The following is an 18,872-nucleotide window of genomic DNA, read 5'->3' as shown; positions in this document are numbered from 1 at the left end:
TATGGTCATATATGAGAATAAACCAAAACAAGCTACAAATGGGGTTATACAAAGTTGATAAGCTATACACTCTGGCCAAAGTATGCACATTGTTAGTATGAAACCCAAAAAGAGGAGAAAAAAAAAAAATTTCTTTGTTCAATTGAGAAATTGGAGTAAATTAACCCCCATCAGCAATTAATGCTTTGGAATCGTCGTCGATGCATATTTGTGACGTTGGAGGACACAAAATTATATGGGAGTGAGCATAAACTTAGAAGGTGATGAAATTGAGTTAAAAAAAAAAAAAATCGTCGAAAAACTAGCACATGTGATCTGAATTTCTACAAGGTTGTCATTCAAGAAATGAAGTCATTCAAGAAATGAAATTTTCGTTTTGTGACTGAAAAGGACTGATCCATCAACTCCAGTGATGGAACTAATTTTTTTTTCTTTTTTTTTTCCCTTTTTCTTTTCTTCTTTTAAAGGCAACAAACAGTTGAACCACAAGAACAATTCTTGGTCATGGACATGCTTGTAAAAGACGTTTTGCCTTGCATTAATGTAAATGAGATGGCCGATCATATTAATTATTAATCTTGCTCGCCTAAATGATTATAAATAGGGAAAGTTTGGTAGAATATATATATATATATATATTATTTATAATAATTATCTTTTAAACTTAAAATCTCCTAAATATATATGAACAATTTATCAACTTATTATAATTATTATTTTTTGAAGACCACGCACAATACCATTTTGTACATGTTTCATTTTCCATAGGGACAATGTGAATGAATTGACAAAAAATACATGCATAAAAAAGGTAGTAATCCAAAAAAAAATTTGCTACCAACTAGATAGATCCCAAAGAAAAACAATTTATTCTTCCTAAATTAAAGGGTCAAAATCATCATCAACATATAGTAGGAAAAAATAAAAAAAATAAAAAAAAGAAAGAAGAAACTATACCTAAAATAAACATGCTAGGTCCAGCTCATCATCATTGATTTTTATATTTATATATGGGTTTTCACGAAACCACAGCTTAGCTAAATCATAAAAAATCTACTATTATGTTGAAAATAAAATTCTTATTTTCCATAAGAAAGAGAAAGACCTTGAAAAACAAATCACAAAAGTTCACATTAATTTATGCTGCCCAATATTTTGGGAGTGGGTGGGAGATATATTAGTATCTATATTTCTCATGGGTCATCACTCTCTCTCCCATTCACACACACACTCGCACACACCTGGTGCTGTGGCGGTGTCATATCTTGAAGCTAGCATAGTCATAGAGCTGCTGTCACTTTTACTCGAACTATAAATGAAAGGGTGTGTCTGGCCTCTGGCTCTCCTATTTTGTGGGGGATTAAAAGCAATTGCGTCTACTTCGTCCTCAAAGCAATGAATCTTAGCTGTCAACTGCCTAGGCTCCAAGTCAAAAAAATGTTCCCTTTAAACAACGCCCCCTCAAACCCAATACTCTAATCATGCACTTGTTTTGTTTTCTTCTCTAGATTTTGCAGCCCTATATCCTACATGTGAGGAAAAGAGACAAACATGCTTTGTACAATATGCTCCATGAGTTTTTTTTTTTTTTGATATCACAAAAAATATTTCCTTCAGATTCAGACCCGGCCATCTTTTTTTATTGTTTTAATATACAAATAGTTTTTTGGAATTTTTCTGTTTTCGAAACTAAAACCTATCCCGTGAACCTTAACGTTACAAAGTCTCACATCATAACAGAGGCATAGGCATGTCTACCTGGACCCCCCCAGTGACTTAAACATCACTTGTCATATAACACTCATCGACCCCACAAGCACAACAATGCCTCTAAGCAGTCTTTTAAACCCATTTCTGGAAAGCTGCTTGCCTTCCAGATTTCATATCTTAGTCTTTGTTTATGTACACATATATAAATATGTATATATATATATATATATATATATATATGCACTTATCTACGTATTGTTGAAAGTTGAATTACCTCTTCTTTCCCAAAAATTTGAGCTATGCATATTATTTCAATATGGATCATAATTAAATTTATATATCTTAATATTTTACCCTTTTTTTTTTTTCCTTCTCCCCTCAATTTGAATCCTAACATGTGTTACTGTTTTCCAAAGCTTGAAGGTGTATTATGTGAAGTATGAAATTCAATCTCTCCATTGAGATCAAGAAGGTGGTATGAAATAAGATTATAAAGTATTTGCCTACGTAGGGGATATATATGATTTGCAGATAACTTTTTATAGTTTTTAATTATTTTATACTTCTTTTTAGCTGTATAACCATCTATGAATAAGATATGTGATCATTTTATTGTTTCTAATACACATTTTACACTATCTAGCACCCCGCATAAAAAAAATATTCATCTTCACACATACATGTGTTGAATTACTATTTTTTTAAGGATATTTTGATTTTAATATTATCTTAAATTATATTATTTCCAAAAACTTTAGCTTAAACCTTTAAAAAGTGGATCATCTTTAAACAAAAAACTAAAATTGAGTCAACTGCAAATATAATTGTATGGATAGAGTCCTTTGGAAAGAGGTCCTGGTTTAATGTCAAATTGCCAATCCATGTAGTTTAATCTTTGGCATTGATGTATTTGTAAACTTGGTTAGGTGATAAACCATTTAAAATACACTTTTAGTTCTTAGGTTTGACCATATTTAGATGAAAATTTTCTTCTCTCATGTAATTTAAAATACATTGTACTTCCGCATTAATTTAGAATATTATTGTAATAAAAAAAGAAAAGAAAAAAAGAAGATCTTCAATATTGACAAATACATATAGCTGTCCGCAAGCTTCTTTGAGAATATGGGTTTTGCCGTGTTCGATGATGGGATTTCAAAGGGAATGGAAATGGTGCAGATGGAAAGCGACCTTTATTTTATATTCTTAAATTTTTATTACATTTTAATTCAAATACTGTATATATAGGATTTTTTGGATTTGGCAATTCTCAATAAATTTTTGTCGAGGATTATTCCTATTAGCTGTGTTAATTAAGACGGTGATCCTGGAAAAAAAAAGAAAAAGAAAATTACCGTATATGTTCATATATATATATATATATATATATATATAAATGAAATCAGAGAGACATTTCTCAGGGGGCCAACTTGAAAGTGACTTATCAGTTTTTATAAAAATCAAATAAATAAATAAAGAAAGTGACTTACTTATCTGTCTCCACGTATATGTGTGGAAAGCAATGGTTTCAACCTTAAACTTATTAATATTTTTCTCATTGGCAATTATATGTTTTTCCTCTGTGATGTTGCTCACTTGCTCTTATCCTCTACTGGGAAAGCTTCAGAAGAAAAGAAAAACAAAAAGACTCGTGTCATGTACGTTCAGTTCTGTATAATTATATCTTGATAGTGGAACTTTTATCCGGAGAAGAACAAGATATGTCAGACTTTTTTGGGATGAATTAAACGAATGCCAGACTGTCACCAAAAGAATTTCTTAATTATAAGAACCCTCACTTATTTGATCTTTATATATACAATACATCTTTTACAATATTATCTATCATACATATACACAAATTACTAATATAAACTTTATTAGATAATTTATATTGAACACTTAATTTTCTACCATCAGTAGGATAGCCTAGTAATACTATCTACAGTTATTCAATATGTGAGATTATAGATTCCAGCAACCATACAGATTAAAAAAAATAATAATAATAAATTCTATCAAAGGTAATAAATCACGATGTCATCATTTTTCTTGTTGAAGGGGATAGAGCACAGCTTTCATATTTACTGCAGACCCATGGCACTAAAGTGTTTCTTTCAATTTGAAAATTTAATTAAGCATGGGAATAAATAGGCTAATTTCAAACTTTTTCTAACTGAAATTGCTTGAAATTCACTTCTTTCATTTTTTATTTTATTTTTCTTTCCGGGGGTTGGAATCTATGTATGTGCAAGAAAAGTATGTGCAGAAAAAAATAGGGTTTGTCACGAGACACGTTTCCAAATTTAGCACTATTTGTATTAATATCTGTATTGTCTGATTGGACGTTCAATCATGCTCTTTAAATTGTACTCTTCTTGGGTCCTATTAAGAAAGAATTAGTCAGCCAAAAAAGTTGCACAGGGTAAGCAATATTATACTAATATAAACTACATTATTATTGATTATAATAACCCAGATTACTATCTATTTACAAAAGTAGTCAAGGATAATCACCTGGTGGCCTGATTTACAAAGCATGAATACGTTTTTCCATGCATATATATTATGTTACTTTTAATTATAATAACAATTCTCTCTATGTACATGTGATTCAGAGCAATCAAGTCTTAGAAATCACAAGGATTTATAAACTTCCACTTGCATGGTGGCTGATACGAATCTAATTGGAATTCGTTACCTATCGTATGATCAACTATAGCGATTTTGTAATCAATCAACAAAAATCATGATTATATGGGGAAACTGGCCAGTGAATCCATGCTGGTCGATATTACTTTTGAAATTGCATCTTTGTCTTCGTCCATTTTAATAGTATCACTTTGTAGTGTCCTAAACGAAAGATTGTAGATGTTTTAACCCGTTTGAGAATACTTTTATAAGATGTGTTTTTTGTCTATATGGATTTTTTTTGTTTTATATATTATCCTTCACCTAAAAACATACATAAAATAATACTTTGATATTAAATTTATAAAAAAATAAAAATAAAAATCAACCAAATACTTTAAACTTTTTATTAAATATTTCTAACCATTTTAGAAGGTTTAATGATATATAAAATGTCACTCAAATGAAATCGATTTTGTGATAAACCTTTTACATCTTTATTATGAGATCATGAATTTGATATATAATCTCTCGATTAAAAAAAAAAAATCAAATTAAAGCAATAGGTATACGTTACTTTCTTTTTATTCATCCTAGTGAAATCTTATTTTTCTATTTAAAAAAAACAAGAAAATTTATATTAGATTTTATTTTATATTATACTTTCGTTTTACTTTTAGGCTATGGGAGGTATATTGGGATGCTCCGATTGTTTTCTTGCTTTTGTGTGCCTAGCTATGCGCTAGTTCTAATACTTCTATTATACTTATATAACTGCTAAATAACATCTGTTTACAGATAAGCATCAAGTCACCCTCAATTGATGACACAACATTGAAGGCTTAGTGTGGAATTTTCAAGACCATTGGCGTCCAATTATCAATCACTTTATCTAGGTTGAAGCATAAGATTGGAATTTCCTCGAGAAAAACAACAAATTGCATCGAGTTTGATACAAACAATATGCTGAGAACTTAATCATTATATAAGTCAAGCGAGAAGAACATGTATTGCTGATTATTCTTCAAATAATTGCTCTCTTTGTGTGATGCAAGTAGCATAACATGTTTGATGGGTTTTACTTTGCTTGCAAAAGTTATAAATATAATATATATTACTTTTTATATATATCATTGTTTAAAAAAGTCCGTGCATAGTGCATCTTACTAACCTTGATGTTGAATATATATATTTTACTATGGTGAGAATGATTGAATACTTGTAAGATCAAACTACATTAATCACATAATTAAGAAACTAAATCTACAAGAGCTGAGGAACTAGCTAATTGAGGGATTCAAATCAAATTCTATATGAGAAATTGAATTCAATGATATATAATATTATGTGTTTGCGTATTGCTACCCTAAGCGAAGAAAGCATAGAATTGAATGTATATGTATGGGAAAAGAGACAAAAGGATGGAGCAGGTTATGCAGGTTTTGTGAAATGTTTTTTTGTGATGATTAATGAGGCACACATGTGAATAGGTAGGTACGTGGTGCTTTGTTTGTGTGCAATGGAGACAATGTTTGGAGCAACAAATCGATACGATTGACATATATATATCATCAATTCAAACACTTCTCTTTCTCTCTCCGTAATCTATATATTCATGTATATGTATCAATCTTGGAATTATACATATATTTATCTATTTGTCTCATATATCCTAAACTAACCATGCCTTACTAATCTCATTTTTAATTTTTGATGAAATCCTTACTAATTTCTTAAAATCTTCATCATATATATTCACATATAGGATTGAATTCATTGAGATGTTGGATTGCATTGATTGGATTAAAGTAGTTTAAATTTGATCAAATAAAATAATCATCCAATCTGAATTTCCAATGAGATTTTAAGAGAGCAAACTAAAAGCGGTACTATTAGGTTTAAATGATTGTTTGCTACCTAGTAATTATTCTATGATTTATATACGCGCATTCAGAAAGTGAATCATGAGACAGCTTTCTTTGACATCCTAATCAATTTATTATAAACACAAACATCAATTAATGGAAGTTAGAGAAAGGGGTCCATGCTAATTAATTTTTTTTTTTTTAATTTTTTGTTGATCGAGGTCCATGCTTGCTATATAATCTTAATTTAATTAATTTATTTATTTTTGGTAGTTTACATATAAAAAAATATGTTATTGTAAGAACGAAAAATGTAAATACAAGGTGTCACGTGGAGAGAGAGGGAGAGGATTAAAGATAAATTAAAAAATAAAGATTAAAAACGCGTAGAGAGAGGAGAAGAGAAAGGGAATCTGCACGTGAGAAGGAGGGACATGAAACGTGGGAGAGAGGGTTTGGAGAAGGGCATGCATCGAAAGCTGCGAAGGAAGCGTCAAAGGTTGTTTAGCTGTCAATCCCTCCAAACCAAAAAACCACCCTCTCTCTCTCTCTCTCTCTCTCTCTCCCTTCCCTTCCTCTTCACGCTCAAGCTCACGGGGGCTTTCTCTTCTCTCCCTCTTCCTCTCCCTCTCCCTCTCCTTAATTTTAACTTAACCCTCTTCCCCATTTCTCCTCTCTCTCTCTCTCTCGCAGTCATCGTTTTGTTTTGTCCGTCTTTCTTTTCTTTTCTCTCCTGCATTTCCTTTCTTTTTTACACCCATGCCCCTCCATGCAGGTCCACTTCCTTTTTTTTTTTTTTTTGTTGTTTTGTTTTTCTCTCATATAAACAAATTACTCCTACCACTATCACATTTATTATCTTCTTTGTTTCTCTTTGATATATATGCCTTTGTTTAATTTGTTCACCATCTACATATTTTATTGAGCTTATTAATTTACTATTTGATCTTTCATACTATTAATTGGATCTTTCCTTTTTATCCATTTAAATATATATGCACCAACTCTATCCACATTTGTCGCTAATTTTATCTGTTTCTCGTAAATTAGATTCTGCATGTTCGTGTCGCACCTTTATAGTATAATCATCCATTTGTTTCACAAATACTAATTAATCAAATTGGGAATGCTTAATCAACTAGGTACAAGTTAGTGTAAATATCTCAACCAAATTCTATTTTTTATTTTTATTATTTTATGATATGTATAATTTAAGTACAATAGCCCATTGGAACATTCGTTCAGCCCAAGGTTCCAATTGATCATAATTCATATAAGAATCTGATTATATATATACGTATTTATTATTTCAACACACACACACACACACACATGTTAATCATAAGCCAATTACGGTCATCCGACTTGACCTTCTTGCAATATTTAAAAAAATAAAAAAATAAAAAAATAAAAACAAGACAGAGGTCAATTACGTCAATTTGCTAAGATACAAAAGTCAATTACGTAAATTTACTATAGTAAATTAATATAATTAAATTTTCTTGTGGGGAAATGGAGGCACTCATGCAGGAGACAAACAAGCAATCATGTAAGTTTTTTTTTTTTTTTTTCTTTTTTTGAGTGTTCATCACCCTCTTTAAAAAGCCTCTCTTGTGAAAAATGAGAAAAAAAAGGAGGAGAACGAAACTCAAACAACTAAAGAGTTTGCAGAAAAATTAGAGTTAAAAGAGAGTAAAAAAAAAAAAAAAAAAAAAAAAAAAACCCCATGAGTTCTAAGGACCAAAAACGAGCTGCTCTATACCAGAAGTTTCAGCGACTTCGAGCTGTCACTAATTCCAGTGCTGTAATTGCCCTTCCCTCGATATAGTTTTCTCTTTTAACACTTATTATTTTGGTTTTCAAATATCCAAACCATCATCATTTTTTTTTTTTTTTTAAGAATCTAGAATTCCATGTCGATGCTCGAATTTAATTGTTTTCTTCTTATTTTTTGGCAGATGAACAAAGCCTCAATTATAGTTGATGCATCCAAATATATCCAGGAGTTGAAGGAAAAAGTGGAATATCTGAACCAAGATATTGGAACTTCTGAAAGTCGATTACCCGCGGTACATATTATAACGATATAAATCTGTCCTTTTTTAATACTTTTAAATCCATCTATATGATTAACCAACTGTTTATTTATTAAAATTCTTGTCTCTCTCTCTATATATATATATATTTTTTTTCCAGCAGGTTATGGTGAAAACCCTAGAAAAGGGTTTTCTTATTAATGTGTTTTCGGATACGAATTGCCCTGGTTTGCTAGTCTCTATTCTTGAAGCCTTTGAAGAGCTGGGTCTTGATGTGCTTGATGCTAGGGTTTCTTGTTCAGACACTTTCCAACTAGAAGCAGTTGGAGAAGACGTAAGAAAATGCAAACATATATATAAATATTGTATATATATATCTTGCACTTTGTTCTATTGAGTCAAAAAGCAGTCTATTATATATATGCATTATTATTGAGATACATATACCATATGTATTACAGACATATGTAACATGTAGGTTTTGTGAAATCTTATTTCACCCCTATTTTTTTCACAGAGGGGAAAAAGAAAAAAACTTATCCAAGAAAAAGAAAAAAAGAAAAAAAAACCTCACGTGTGAGTTGTACAGACAAAGTTTGAGCCATACCTTTTGGATTTCTGATTGTGAGTACTGACACAATTATTCATAATGAGTGGTTGTGTGATCATAATTCGGCTTCTTTTATATCCTTCTTTGTAATTGAAAGGACTGCTTTGGAACACATGCATTTTATATATTTTCGTTTTAGCATAATCGTTTCCGCAGTCTCTTCTACTTTACAAGCTCTGAAAACCTACTTGATCTTGTAGAGTCAAAAGGAATTATATATATTCTTAAAGAATAATCAAGAGGATATGTATATAAATTTTGGCTATACAAGTGCAACAAATGCATGCTTTTGTATATTTTATAATTTATGTACGTGCTTTACTTCTATATTTATACATATTTGTTGATTATGCTTTTTTTTATTTATTTTTTTTATAAATGTAATTTATTTGTTTTGTGGATATTTCTTTGATTTTGTAGAATCATGGGCATGCTGACAGCATAGATGCTCAAGTGGTGAAACAAGCAGTTTTGCAAGCTATCAAGAATTGGAGTGAGCAAGATTGATAATATCTGAAAAATTCCATATTTTGTTTGCTATCTATCCCACATCAGTTTTCCTTCTCTTGCCCTAATTCCCCTTTAAGTGGTAATCCGTAAAAAAGTTATCTTATGAAGGGAAATTTTTAAATATTCTCCTTTGAGTTATAGCTTACATAACAAAATATCAACAGAAGCACCAATGCAACTATGAAGTGAATGACTCTTTTCCTCTATTACATATGATTCGGACTGTGGTAAGATATTATCCTGCAATATTTTCATTTCCACTTTGCTTGTCCAACATGATTAAGGGAAAAAAAATCATGCAAATACTAAATACAGTCACAGGGGTCGGGGGTTTTGAGGTTTGAATGTTTGCTTGGAGAAAGAATGACTTTGCCAAAGATATTTTAACATTTATAAAGGGATAATCAAAAGAAAATTAACAGTCCACATGGAAAACATTCTTTTCACTTGGCAAGTGGGAAATGAACAGGCGGATTTAATGCTACATTAATGCAATGAGTGTGTAACTTCAGGGCTTAACAGGCTTCCCAAGTACAAAATGTTGAAATGTTTCAAAAAAAAAAAAAGTACAATGATGAATTTTTTTTTTGTCCATATATATATATATATATATATATATATATATCTTGCAGGGAATTGTTTAAGTTTGTTCTGGATTAATTTTTATGCTGTTTTGTTTTCTGTTAGTTACCATTAATTGGTCTAAATTAAGTTGTTCTTTTCCACATATATGAATACAAGCGTACAAATAGAGATGTATAGGAATTCTTGCGACATGATGAGAGATTGTTTTCTTCGATTAGTATTAGTAACAAACTTAATCCTAATTCCTTACGATTTGTCTGTAGAAATTCTTCCCCGATTTTTCTTTTCTCTTTTCTTCTTCTTCTTCTTCCTCTCTATTTCTGTTGCTCTCTGTTAATTAGGCATAGCTTTTGTTATGGTATATATCGTTTTTAGTTGGAATATAGTGATTTGAGCTGTGACATAGCAGTTGCACTGAACGCATACACAGACACACAAATATATATATATATATATATATATATAATCTGTTTACGGTGTAAATAGTTACATGCGAACTATATACTGTAGAATTTATATATATAGATCGTCTGTACTGTATAATTTTCGTGTATATATATATATATAAGAAGAGATATATATATATATAAGAAGAGAGAGAGAGAGAGAGAGAGTTTGTGGATGGAATAAATTTATTTGGTATATCATCCCAAAAAACTATTAGGTTTGCAAAGTGCAAGAGAATGAAAATATTTGTTAATAAGATTACTATTGCAGCAGGCTGTGATCCAAATTAAGTCCTGATAGTAATATGACACAAAAATGGAAAAAATATTGAATAGAAATTGAAAGTATGATATGCAGCTATGCACCAACTTATTAACCAAATGATGTGGCAAATTATGTATGAATTTTTTATTAATTTATATTAAAATTAATTTATTTATCCATTTAATAGTTTATTTATCTATATTTAAATTATACTAAACTTTCAATTAATAATATATTGTCATGTCAATTTGTAAATGAATTTGGTAATTAAATAATTTGGTATCCAAAGGCAGTTGTAGGTAGCATTGGTGACACAACATCCTTCTTGTCCATTTGCATATGTGTAGCTACAGTAGAAATTTACTAATAGCTTTTGTTTTTGTTTATTTCGCAATTAGAAATTTACTAGTTGCTGCGATAACAATTAAAACTACTGCTAATTATTGAACTTTACTTGTTCCCTTTAATGGTAATATAAAAAAAATATTATTTATCATCATTGATAATTGTTATTAGCGGAATTTATATAATATTTAGCAATTTAAATATATGTTAAAAATATTTATTTTTCCATATTAAAATTTTAAAATAAAAAATTAATATATAATTTAATGCTGCCAATTAATAATTGTTATGCTAGCAATGATTTAATTGGTAATTATTACTGATGATAAATAGTAAAATTTATAATTCAAATATTATTTACTTTTTGAAATTAACTTTCACTACCTAATTAACGACTTTCTTGCTTCGACAAATTAAATAATTTAATTAAATTGATAGAAATCATTGGAGGGATGCAGAAAAATCATCCAATGTCAAGGTAGTGTACAGTATTTGGAAAAAATTCTAATAACATAAATTAAATTAATTTAGGGGGTGCAAATCGCGTAATGATTATGCAGGTTGAAATGATCAACCGTGGGTTGAAGCATCTCAAGACTTCTCAAGTGTTGCCAAAAAAAATAAAATAATAATCTTAAGATCTTCTCAAGGGAATAATTGAACTGCAATCCTTAATATGTAAATAATTATTAATTATAAGCTATATATAGAATAAAATGACACAAATCATTTAGGGCTATTAAAAGGAATCTTAGACATTAATGATGAAACAATGCTTGAAAAATATTAATAAAGAAAACCCCCAATTGAAGAGAGACGAATATTTGTGGGGGAACCAAATTAGATTTTCATGTTGGGGCATGTCTCCTGCATTGTAGACTGAAAACATACAAAGTTATTCTTTTTTATTTTTTTTAATTCTTTTTCTTTCTCTATTTTTCCTTTTGCTGTTGTAGCACACTTTTTTGGCTTACAGGATTGTGTATATATACACAAACACTAATCATATGTTTCAATTTTTGAAGACAATATTATGCCCAGATCATGGTTCTCAACAATTAAATTAGAAATAGCCTTGCTTTAGAAGAATGATGAGCTAACCATTGAAAGGCTGCTAGTATATGTGGTCAAGGTTCTTCTACCTTTTTTTTTTGGCTCAAAATACGATTTCATTAAAAAAAGAAAAAAAGTGAAAGTAATACATCTTCTAATACGATGGAAGAAACCACGTGGGCTCTTCCTCTAACCACACAAACTCTTTTGAACATCGATTTGCATGATCCTTTAAGCTAATTAATTAGTCCATTTTAATTGGCTGGGTTATTATAATTACATTATACAAAGGGCAATTATTATGATGAGAAATAGGGGTTTGGATAAAATTCTACAAGGGCAATATTATATTTACTATTTTAGTACTAGAATGAGTGATTATCCACTCGGTAAATCTACAAATGAAAATTTATTTTAAATTTCATCAATATATCATGAAATTTTAGAGTAGAACATACTATATGCGCACGCACCAATTTTATTAAATATAATTTTTCCTTGGAATTTTTGAATGTTCGTTTAAAGCAATTAGTCATTTGATAGTTTAATAATTTTAATTTCTTATCCGTACACTCACTTTTTTCCCCCTTATCATGTATTCACTTATGTCATAAACGTATTGCTTATTTTTTTTTTCTTTTTTTCTTTTTTTTTTCAAGTATACATGAAATGAAAATATAGCTTCTTCAGATATGGATCAATTACACTCTACGAGCACAAAAATTTGTTTATTTGAATGACGTATGGGCCTCCAACCCATTTCTCTCTTTCCAACTCTTGTTCTTGACCGATTGCTCTAATTTAGGCCTAGAACTTTTTAGTGTAAGCCCATTAGATATAATTAAGAGTACCCATCTTAACTGGCCCCAAACCGACAAATCGACTCAAAAGATCTGACGGGCTAGATGAACCACAAACATGAACAGTGCATAAGGTCCATTTAAAAAGCAAATGTCGTCTATATTGTGCAGCAAATGTCCTCTATTTACTTTGCGAATATACAGTAACTTTTCTTTTCTTTTTGTTTTCATTAAAAAAAAAAAAAAAAAAGTGGATGATTTTGCATCTTCAAGAAATATGTTATATATATTGATAATGTTGTTAACACGATCATTTAATCTATATATTAGACAATTGGATTTGTCCTTGCAGCCAGAGATGAAAATTTCAGTAAACCTCAAAAAATTAATAATCTCATTAAATAAATAAAATTTAATTGATTTTAATTCTGATTAGTGTGTTAAGTGAATAAATTTGCTAGATGCATAAAATAATAATTTTTAAAAAATAATATATATAAATAATTACCATGAAAAATTTACTTAATAGCTTTAATATATTTATTTATTTATTACAATTTGATTTTTATTATTGTTATTTTTTCCCAAAAAATGCACCTAATTTTTTTTGTTGATTTGTTCAAGATGTACAGGAAAAAGAAATAAGATTTGAAATGATCCATAATTTTTTATAAGTAGAAAATCAACTGATTAGCTAAATGACTAATAGTTTTCTTTATATTTATTGGTTTGATTTCTTTGATTTCTAGATTTTTTAATATGGTGAAATTATTTATATTAATTTTGTTAATTATTTATTGACTGAGTGGTGATCAATCTTGTAATTATAGATTTAATCAAGTCTGATTGATTTTTTCCTTTATTAATAAATATTATATAGTTAGTAAAATTGTTTTACAAAAATAATATACAATCTTTTTAAACTAATAAATATCTATTTATCGATAAAGCAATAAATTATTCATTCATTAATAAATTAATAATTATTTTAAATGAATAATTTTTTATAGTTCTATAAATATTCATTCATAAAGGTTTTACCGTATTGTTTTGAGAATAATGATTGAAATGCTAATCCCCATTCTTAAAATTTAAAAAAAATGTAAAATATATATATTGGATTTTATTTAATAAAAAAATGGTGGATTTGGAGTCCCTTTTATCGTAGATAATTGTATCCCTCAATTTATTAGTGTTTAATAAAATTTTCAAGATGAAAATGAAGAAAAAAAAAGAAAAAAAATAGGGTTCTATTCAACACGGCTAATATTATACAATATCTTACAAACTTTGGATACTAAAATCGCTTTATTTTAATCCAAATTGGTACCATAAAGCTCCTTACGATTATTCGATTGAATTTTCTAAACTTTGGAAAATGAGGTTGTCTATACAGCCTTAATGCCCCACAAGGACCTGACATTATTCGATTGAATTTTCCAGAAAAGTGCGTTTGAGGATGAAAAAGGGCACTATTGAAAAACACGTTTGAACTTCTATAAATATATAAGAAATTTTTTTTTTAATTTAATAAAATTGACTTTTATTCTACATTCTTCCAAGCTACTTTATTATCTGTACACCACAAGTTATATTACATGTAGGAAATGTTTGGTATACAATATGGGTGTTAAATGGACCGGTAGAGAATAATCTATCAAAAACTCTTAACCTGCGGTGAGAGTACCGCCGTGTCATGGTCTCAGCACACTAAAAAAGATTCACACGTCCCTGGTCAAAAAGAAAGACGTGCTTAAGAAACTGCAATGATAATTACATGTTGAAAAATGTCATATGCAACCAAAATTCATGCTTGCCCTTTTCTACCTTTCCACTTTCCTGCTAAGTATTGTTCTTTTGGGCACATGGCCCAGATTGTACCCAAAAACCAATAAATAAAAAAAATAATAAATAAATAAAATGGATTACTTGCATTTGACGGCTTCAATTTTACAGTTTTAAAATTTAAACCTTTAATTTTCAAAATATAAGTATTTATATTTTTAATTTTTCATTTTGTTAAAAATTGATACGATCTCTAATTTAAAAAAATGAATGATTAATAATAGTTCTATCCATGTGGGCAGAATTGAAGGATAAAGTTATTTGTAATTTGGGTTGAAAGGTGGATAATGTGAAATCTATATGAACGGAATCTCATTTGTTAAATTGAAGATTAGAACAACGTTTAATGAATTAAAAAATTAAAATCTAAATAATTATTTTTTAAAATTGAAAATCTAAATCATAAACTTTAATATTAAATCGAGTATACTAAAGAAGCGTAATTAATCCATTACTTTTATAAATACCCTCCAAAAAATTATATTGATCTGGCTTGATATAAGAGATATGTATATATATATATATATATAAAATATTGGTTTAGCTTCAAAACGAATCTAAGATCTTACGCTTACAAAGGATTGGGACTAGCTAATATAATCGATTGTCCTACGAATCTTGATTTTTAACTTTTTTCATTATTACTTTTTTATGAATTATTACTATATATACACACACACATATATATAAAGGTGTGTGTGTATAGAATCCTTTAGATTAAAATGTAAATAACTTGGCGGCTAGACTTTATATATAAATATATATATATATATATATATATATATATATAGGCGTTACCTGCCAGATTCCAAATAAATTTGGTGCTTTTACACGATGAAACTTACCTTTGCAACTAGATAGATTTTAATTTTTTCTTCTTTATACTATCATTGATTTCAAAACTCCAAATATTTACAAAACAAAAAATAAAAATAAAAATTAGAGATCAATAACTGACAAAAGAACAAAGCTGTTACAAGGCGATAAAAATTAGATTCAAAAGGAAGAGTCTGACATATTAATTAAGTGAAGGAAAACTGTCTTAGTAGCCAGAAAGATGGGCAAACTATGATATGGAAACCCTCGTTGGTGAAAATTATAGCTGTGACTTACGACCCTGATTTCTTTGTCATGCATGCATGCAACGACAATTAAAAAAATCTTAAATTTGAGTGGTATTAATCTGCAGAACTTGGATTTTTAAAACCATATTGTAGCTTAATTTCTATCCCATAAAAATTTCCAAATTCCGAAATGGCAGGGGTATGTTAGAAAACTTCAACCTTAATTAAGCGCGTAGGCCATCTAATAATTATTAAATTGTTGAAATTAATTCTCTCTCGACAATGGACAGCCTATTTCCTTTAATTTTGATTGGCTTTATCTTTTAGTATTGAAAATAAATGTCAAATAATCATAGTGTATATATATATATATATATATATATATATATATATATATAAAACTAATAGTTATCTGACGTCTCTTTTTCCTTCTCTAGTCCTCAAAAGAAAGAAGACGCCGTGAATAAATATTGGCTAGATATCGACATGAATTATGATGTCTTATCATGATGTTACTTAAACAAATTGTACTAGTTAAGAAAATAGAAATATAGATGTATTTTTTAATTAATCTAAGCTAATTCGGTGAATTTATATATGCCGAATGCCAACATGACTTTATTTTTTTAAATTAAAAAAGAAAAATGAAAATAATAACAAATACAGAAGTAGCATAAATATTGGTGGTGGATGATTAGTCAATAGTACTATTAATAGGATTTTTTGCATTAAAATTTAAATATTATTATTTTTAAAAATTTTGACGATTAGTCAGTTCAATTCTAATTACATTAATCATGGGTCTTTGTAGCTAACTCATGAAATTATTGATGCAGAACAATTTTTCCATAATTCCAGTTGGATTCCACAATGAACTAATAATATTATTCCTGTCTCCTATGAAACATCCAAAAATTCTTTCCGTGTCAATAAATAATATACACATAGCAATTTCATGACCCCCCAAGGGTGTTTTTAACAACAACGACTTTAAAACGAATCTTCAAAAATGGGACAGACAAATAGCAACTATGTATGCATACGGCGTTCTCATACTTTTTCTCCTCCATTATGGAAAGGATGAGAGAGACAGAAACTAAAGGATATATCTCTGTCTATTTTAATTTAATTTAATTTATTCTTTTTTTTTTTAAAGCACTACGCTGAGCCTCCGACTAGGCACGCATGGTTTTCCTCATCGTCTAGAAAAGCGTCTTATTATTTTAATTAAGAGTGTTAATCTTTTTTCATGGACTCGTGCTAACAGTTTAATCTTTGGCTAAAAAAAAAAAAAAAAAAAAAACCATACATAGGATGATCAGTGGACAATAGTACTAATCAATTCTCATTGATCAATTTGCAAATCATGGATTTTGGATATTCCTTTATTAACTTTGGAAATTAATAACATGCCAATTGAGTCATAAAGTTTTGTTTTAGGTTTCTTGAATTTGTCAATTTTAATCATTTTTGCTTAAATTACTCTCTACTTTATTTTTATTTCAAATATTCAAGTGTGTTTGTGTATACATATATGTATATGATTATATATGACTCTATTACTTATACGTGTGTGAAAGATACGTAGTAAAAGTTCATAAAATTAGCTCTAACCGAATTATTTATTGTACGTTATGTTATTCGGTAAATATATTCAAAAAGTTAAAAAATATATATATAGATTCCTGAATTGAGCCATAAATCAAAGTATTAATACTAGTTGATGTTATAAGTATTTCGAATGTTAATTACATATACATGTATACAAATGCAAAGCTTTGCAATATATGGATGACTGACCGTTGTCCACCATGAAATTAACATTCTCTAACTAGCTGCCAAACAATAATTTCATGAAATAGAAAGATTTCTACGATGATGGTTACAACCGCATCAATGCATACACATCCAACGAAAGAGGATCACATATAATAAATAAGTTACAATTTGTCGGAAAAGTTCAAATGTTAATTCAATAAGCATGTATACAAATGCAAAGCTTTGCAATATATGGATGATTGACGGTTTTCCACCATGAAATTAACATTCTTTAATTAGCTACCAAACAATAATTTCATTGAATAGTAAGATTTCTACGATGATGGTTACAACCGCATCAAGGCATACAAGTCGAACGAAAATGGATCACATATGATAGATAAGTTCCAATTTGTTGGAAATGTTCAAATGGTAATTCAATAAGCATGAATACAAATGCAAAGCTTTGGAATATATAGATGATTTACCGTTGTCCACCACGAAATTTAGCTGTCAAACAATAATTTCATTAAATAGAAAGATTTCTACGATGATGGTTACAACCGCAACAATGCATAAACATCCAACGAAAGAGGATCACATATAATATAGATAAGTTCCAATTTGTTGGAAAATTTCAATCTTTCATTTTCTCCTTTCCAACCTTGATTAACCCAGTATATTATATTTATTAATTAATTCATATGAGAAATTTCAACGCACACAAAGAAGCCAATTTCTTGAGAACAATTATTTGGAAACACTTCTTGTTTAAAAAATATTCCAATCAATGTTACCTTCAAAATCATCTAATATATATATATATATATATATATATATATATGTATTTTAAAAAATCACTAAAAGTTTTGTTTTTTTAATCTTTTTATCCAAAAATAATACAGGTGTATTTATATTTTTAAAAATTATTTTAATCATTTCAAAACTATAATCAGATAATCAAATAAGATTTAACTCAGTTAATAAAGTAGTTACACCCATAACTAAAAATTATGGATTTGAAATGGATTGAAAGTTAAATTATTGTAAATGGTTAAAAAAAATAGTTAAAAACCAATAGGTGTTATTATTGAACTGTCCCACCGCAAATCTGCGCCAAGTTGATAACCACAAAGGGTTGAAGTTGAAGAATGTTCGTTTAATTATCCAGCAAGCAAAATTAGGGTCCACGGGATAACATGTTTCCCAATTCCTATCATTTTGACAATTGTTTTTATTTTATTTTTGGGGTAATGATTTTACATTGTGGTTGGGTCCATTTTCAGTGTGAAAAACTGATTAATTGGTTATACTCGATTACATATATAACTTAAACAAAAGAGAACAAA

The 18,872-nt window shown here is 28.7% G+C and overlaps 1 protein-coding gene across 4 annotated transcripts; it reads left to right on the top strand.

Annotated features, from left to right (window-relative positions):
- The first annotated feature begins 6,737 nt into the window (after positions 1-6,737).
- Positions 6,738-9,608, top strand: LOC107431280 (uncharacterized). Of its 4 annotated transcripts, none has more exons than XM_048463707.2 (4): positions 6,738-7,755; positions 8,165-8,275; positions 8,406-8,576; positions 9,273-9,608. In XM_048463707.2, the coding sequence occupies exons 2-4, from the start codon at positions 8,165-8,167 to the stop codon at positions 9,357-9,359; spliced, it is 369 nt and encodes a 122-aa protein (XP_048319664.1). In that variant the 5' UTR covers positions 6,738-7,755; the 3' UTR covers positions 9,360-9,608. The 4 variants fall into 4 exon arrangements, with proteins under 4 accessions (XP_048319664.1, XP_048319663.1, XP_015897658.1 ...); XM_048463706.2 differs by having other exon boundaries at positions 6,743-7,755; positions 8,403-8,576; XM_016042172.4 differs by lacking the exon at positions 6,738-7,755 and adding an exon at positions 7,788-8,010.
- Positions 9,609-18,872: the final 9,264 nt, after the last annotated feature.

Source organism: Ziziphus jujuba, chromosome 6, assembly GCF_031755915.1.
Source record: "Ziziphus jujuba cultivar Dongzao chromosome 6, ASM3175591v1".
NCBI lineage: Eukaryota > Viridiplantae > Streptophyta > Magnoliopsida > Rosales > Rhamnaceae > Ziziphus > Ziziphus jujuba.
The sequence above is the reverse complement of the archived record's forward strand: the minus strand, read 5'-3'. Positions and strand labels throughout refer to the sequence as shown.

Bases quoted from the DNA above. Each gene is read 5' to 3' on its own strand.
- LOC107431280 (XM_016042171.4), top strand. From the start codon at position 7,933: ATGAGTTCTAAGGACCAAAAACGAGCTGCTCTATACCAGAAGTTTCAG. The intron at 8,276-8,402 runs GTACATATTATA...TTTTTTTTCCAG, and splicing joins CTGAAAGTCGATTACCCGCG to CAGGTTATGGTGAAAACCCT. The intron at 8,577-9,272 runs GTAAGAAAATGC...TTGATTTTGTAG, and splicing joins TAGAAGCAGTTGGAGAAGAC to AATCATGGGCATGCTGACAG.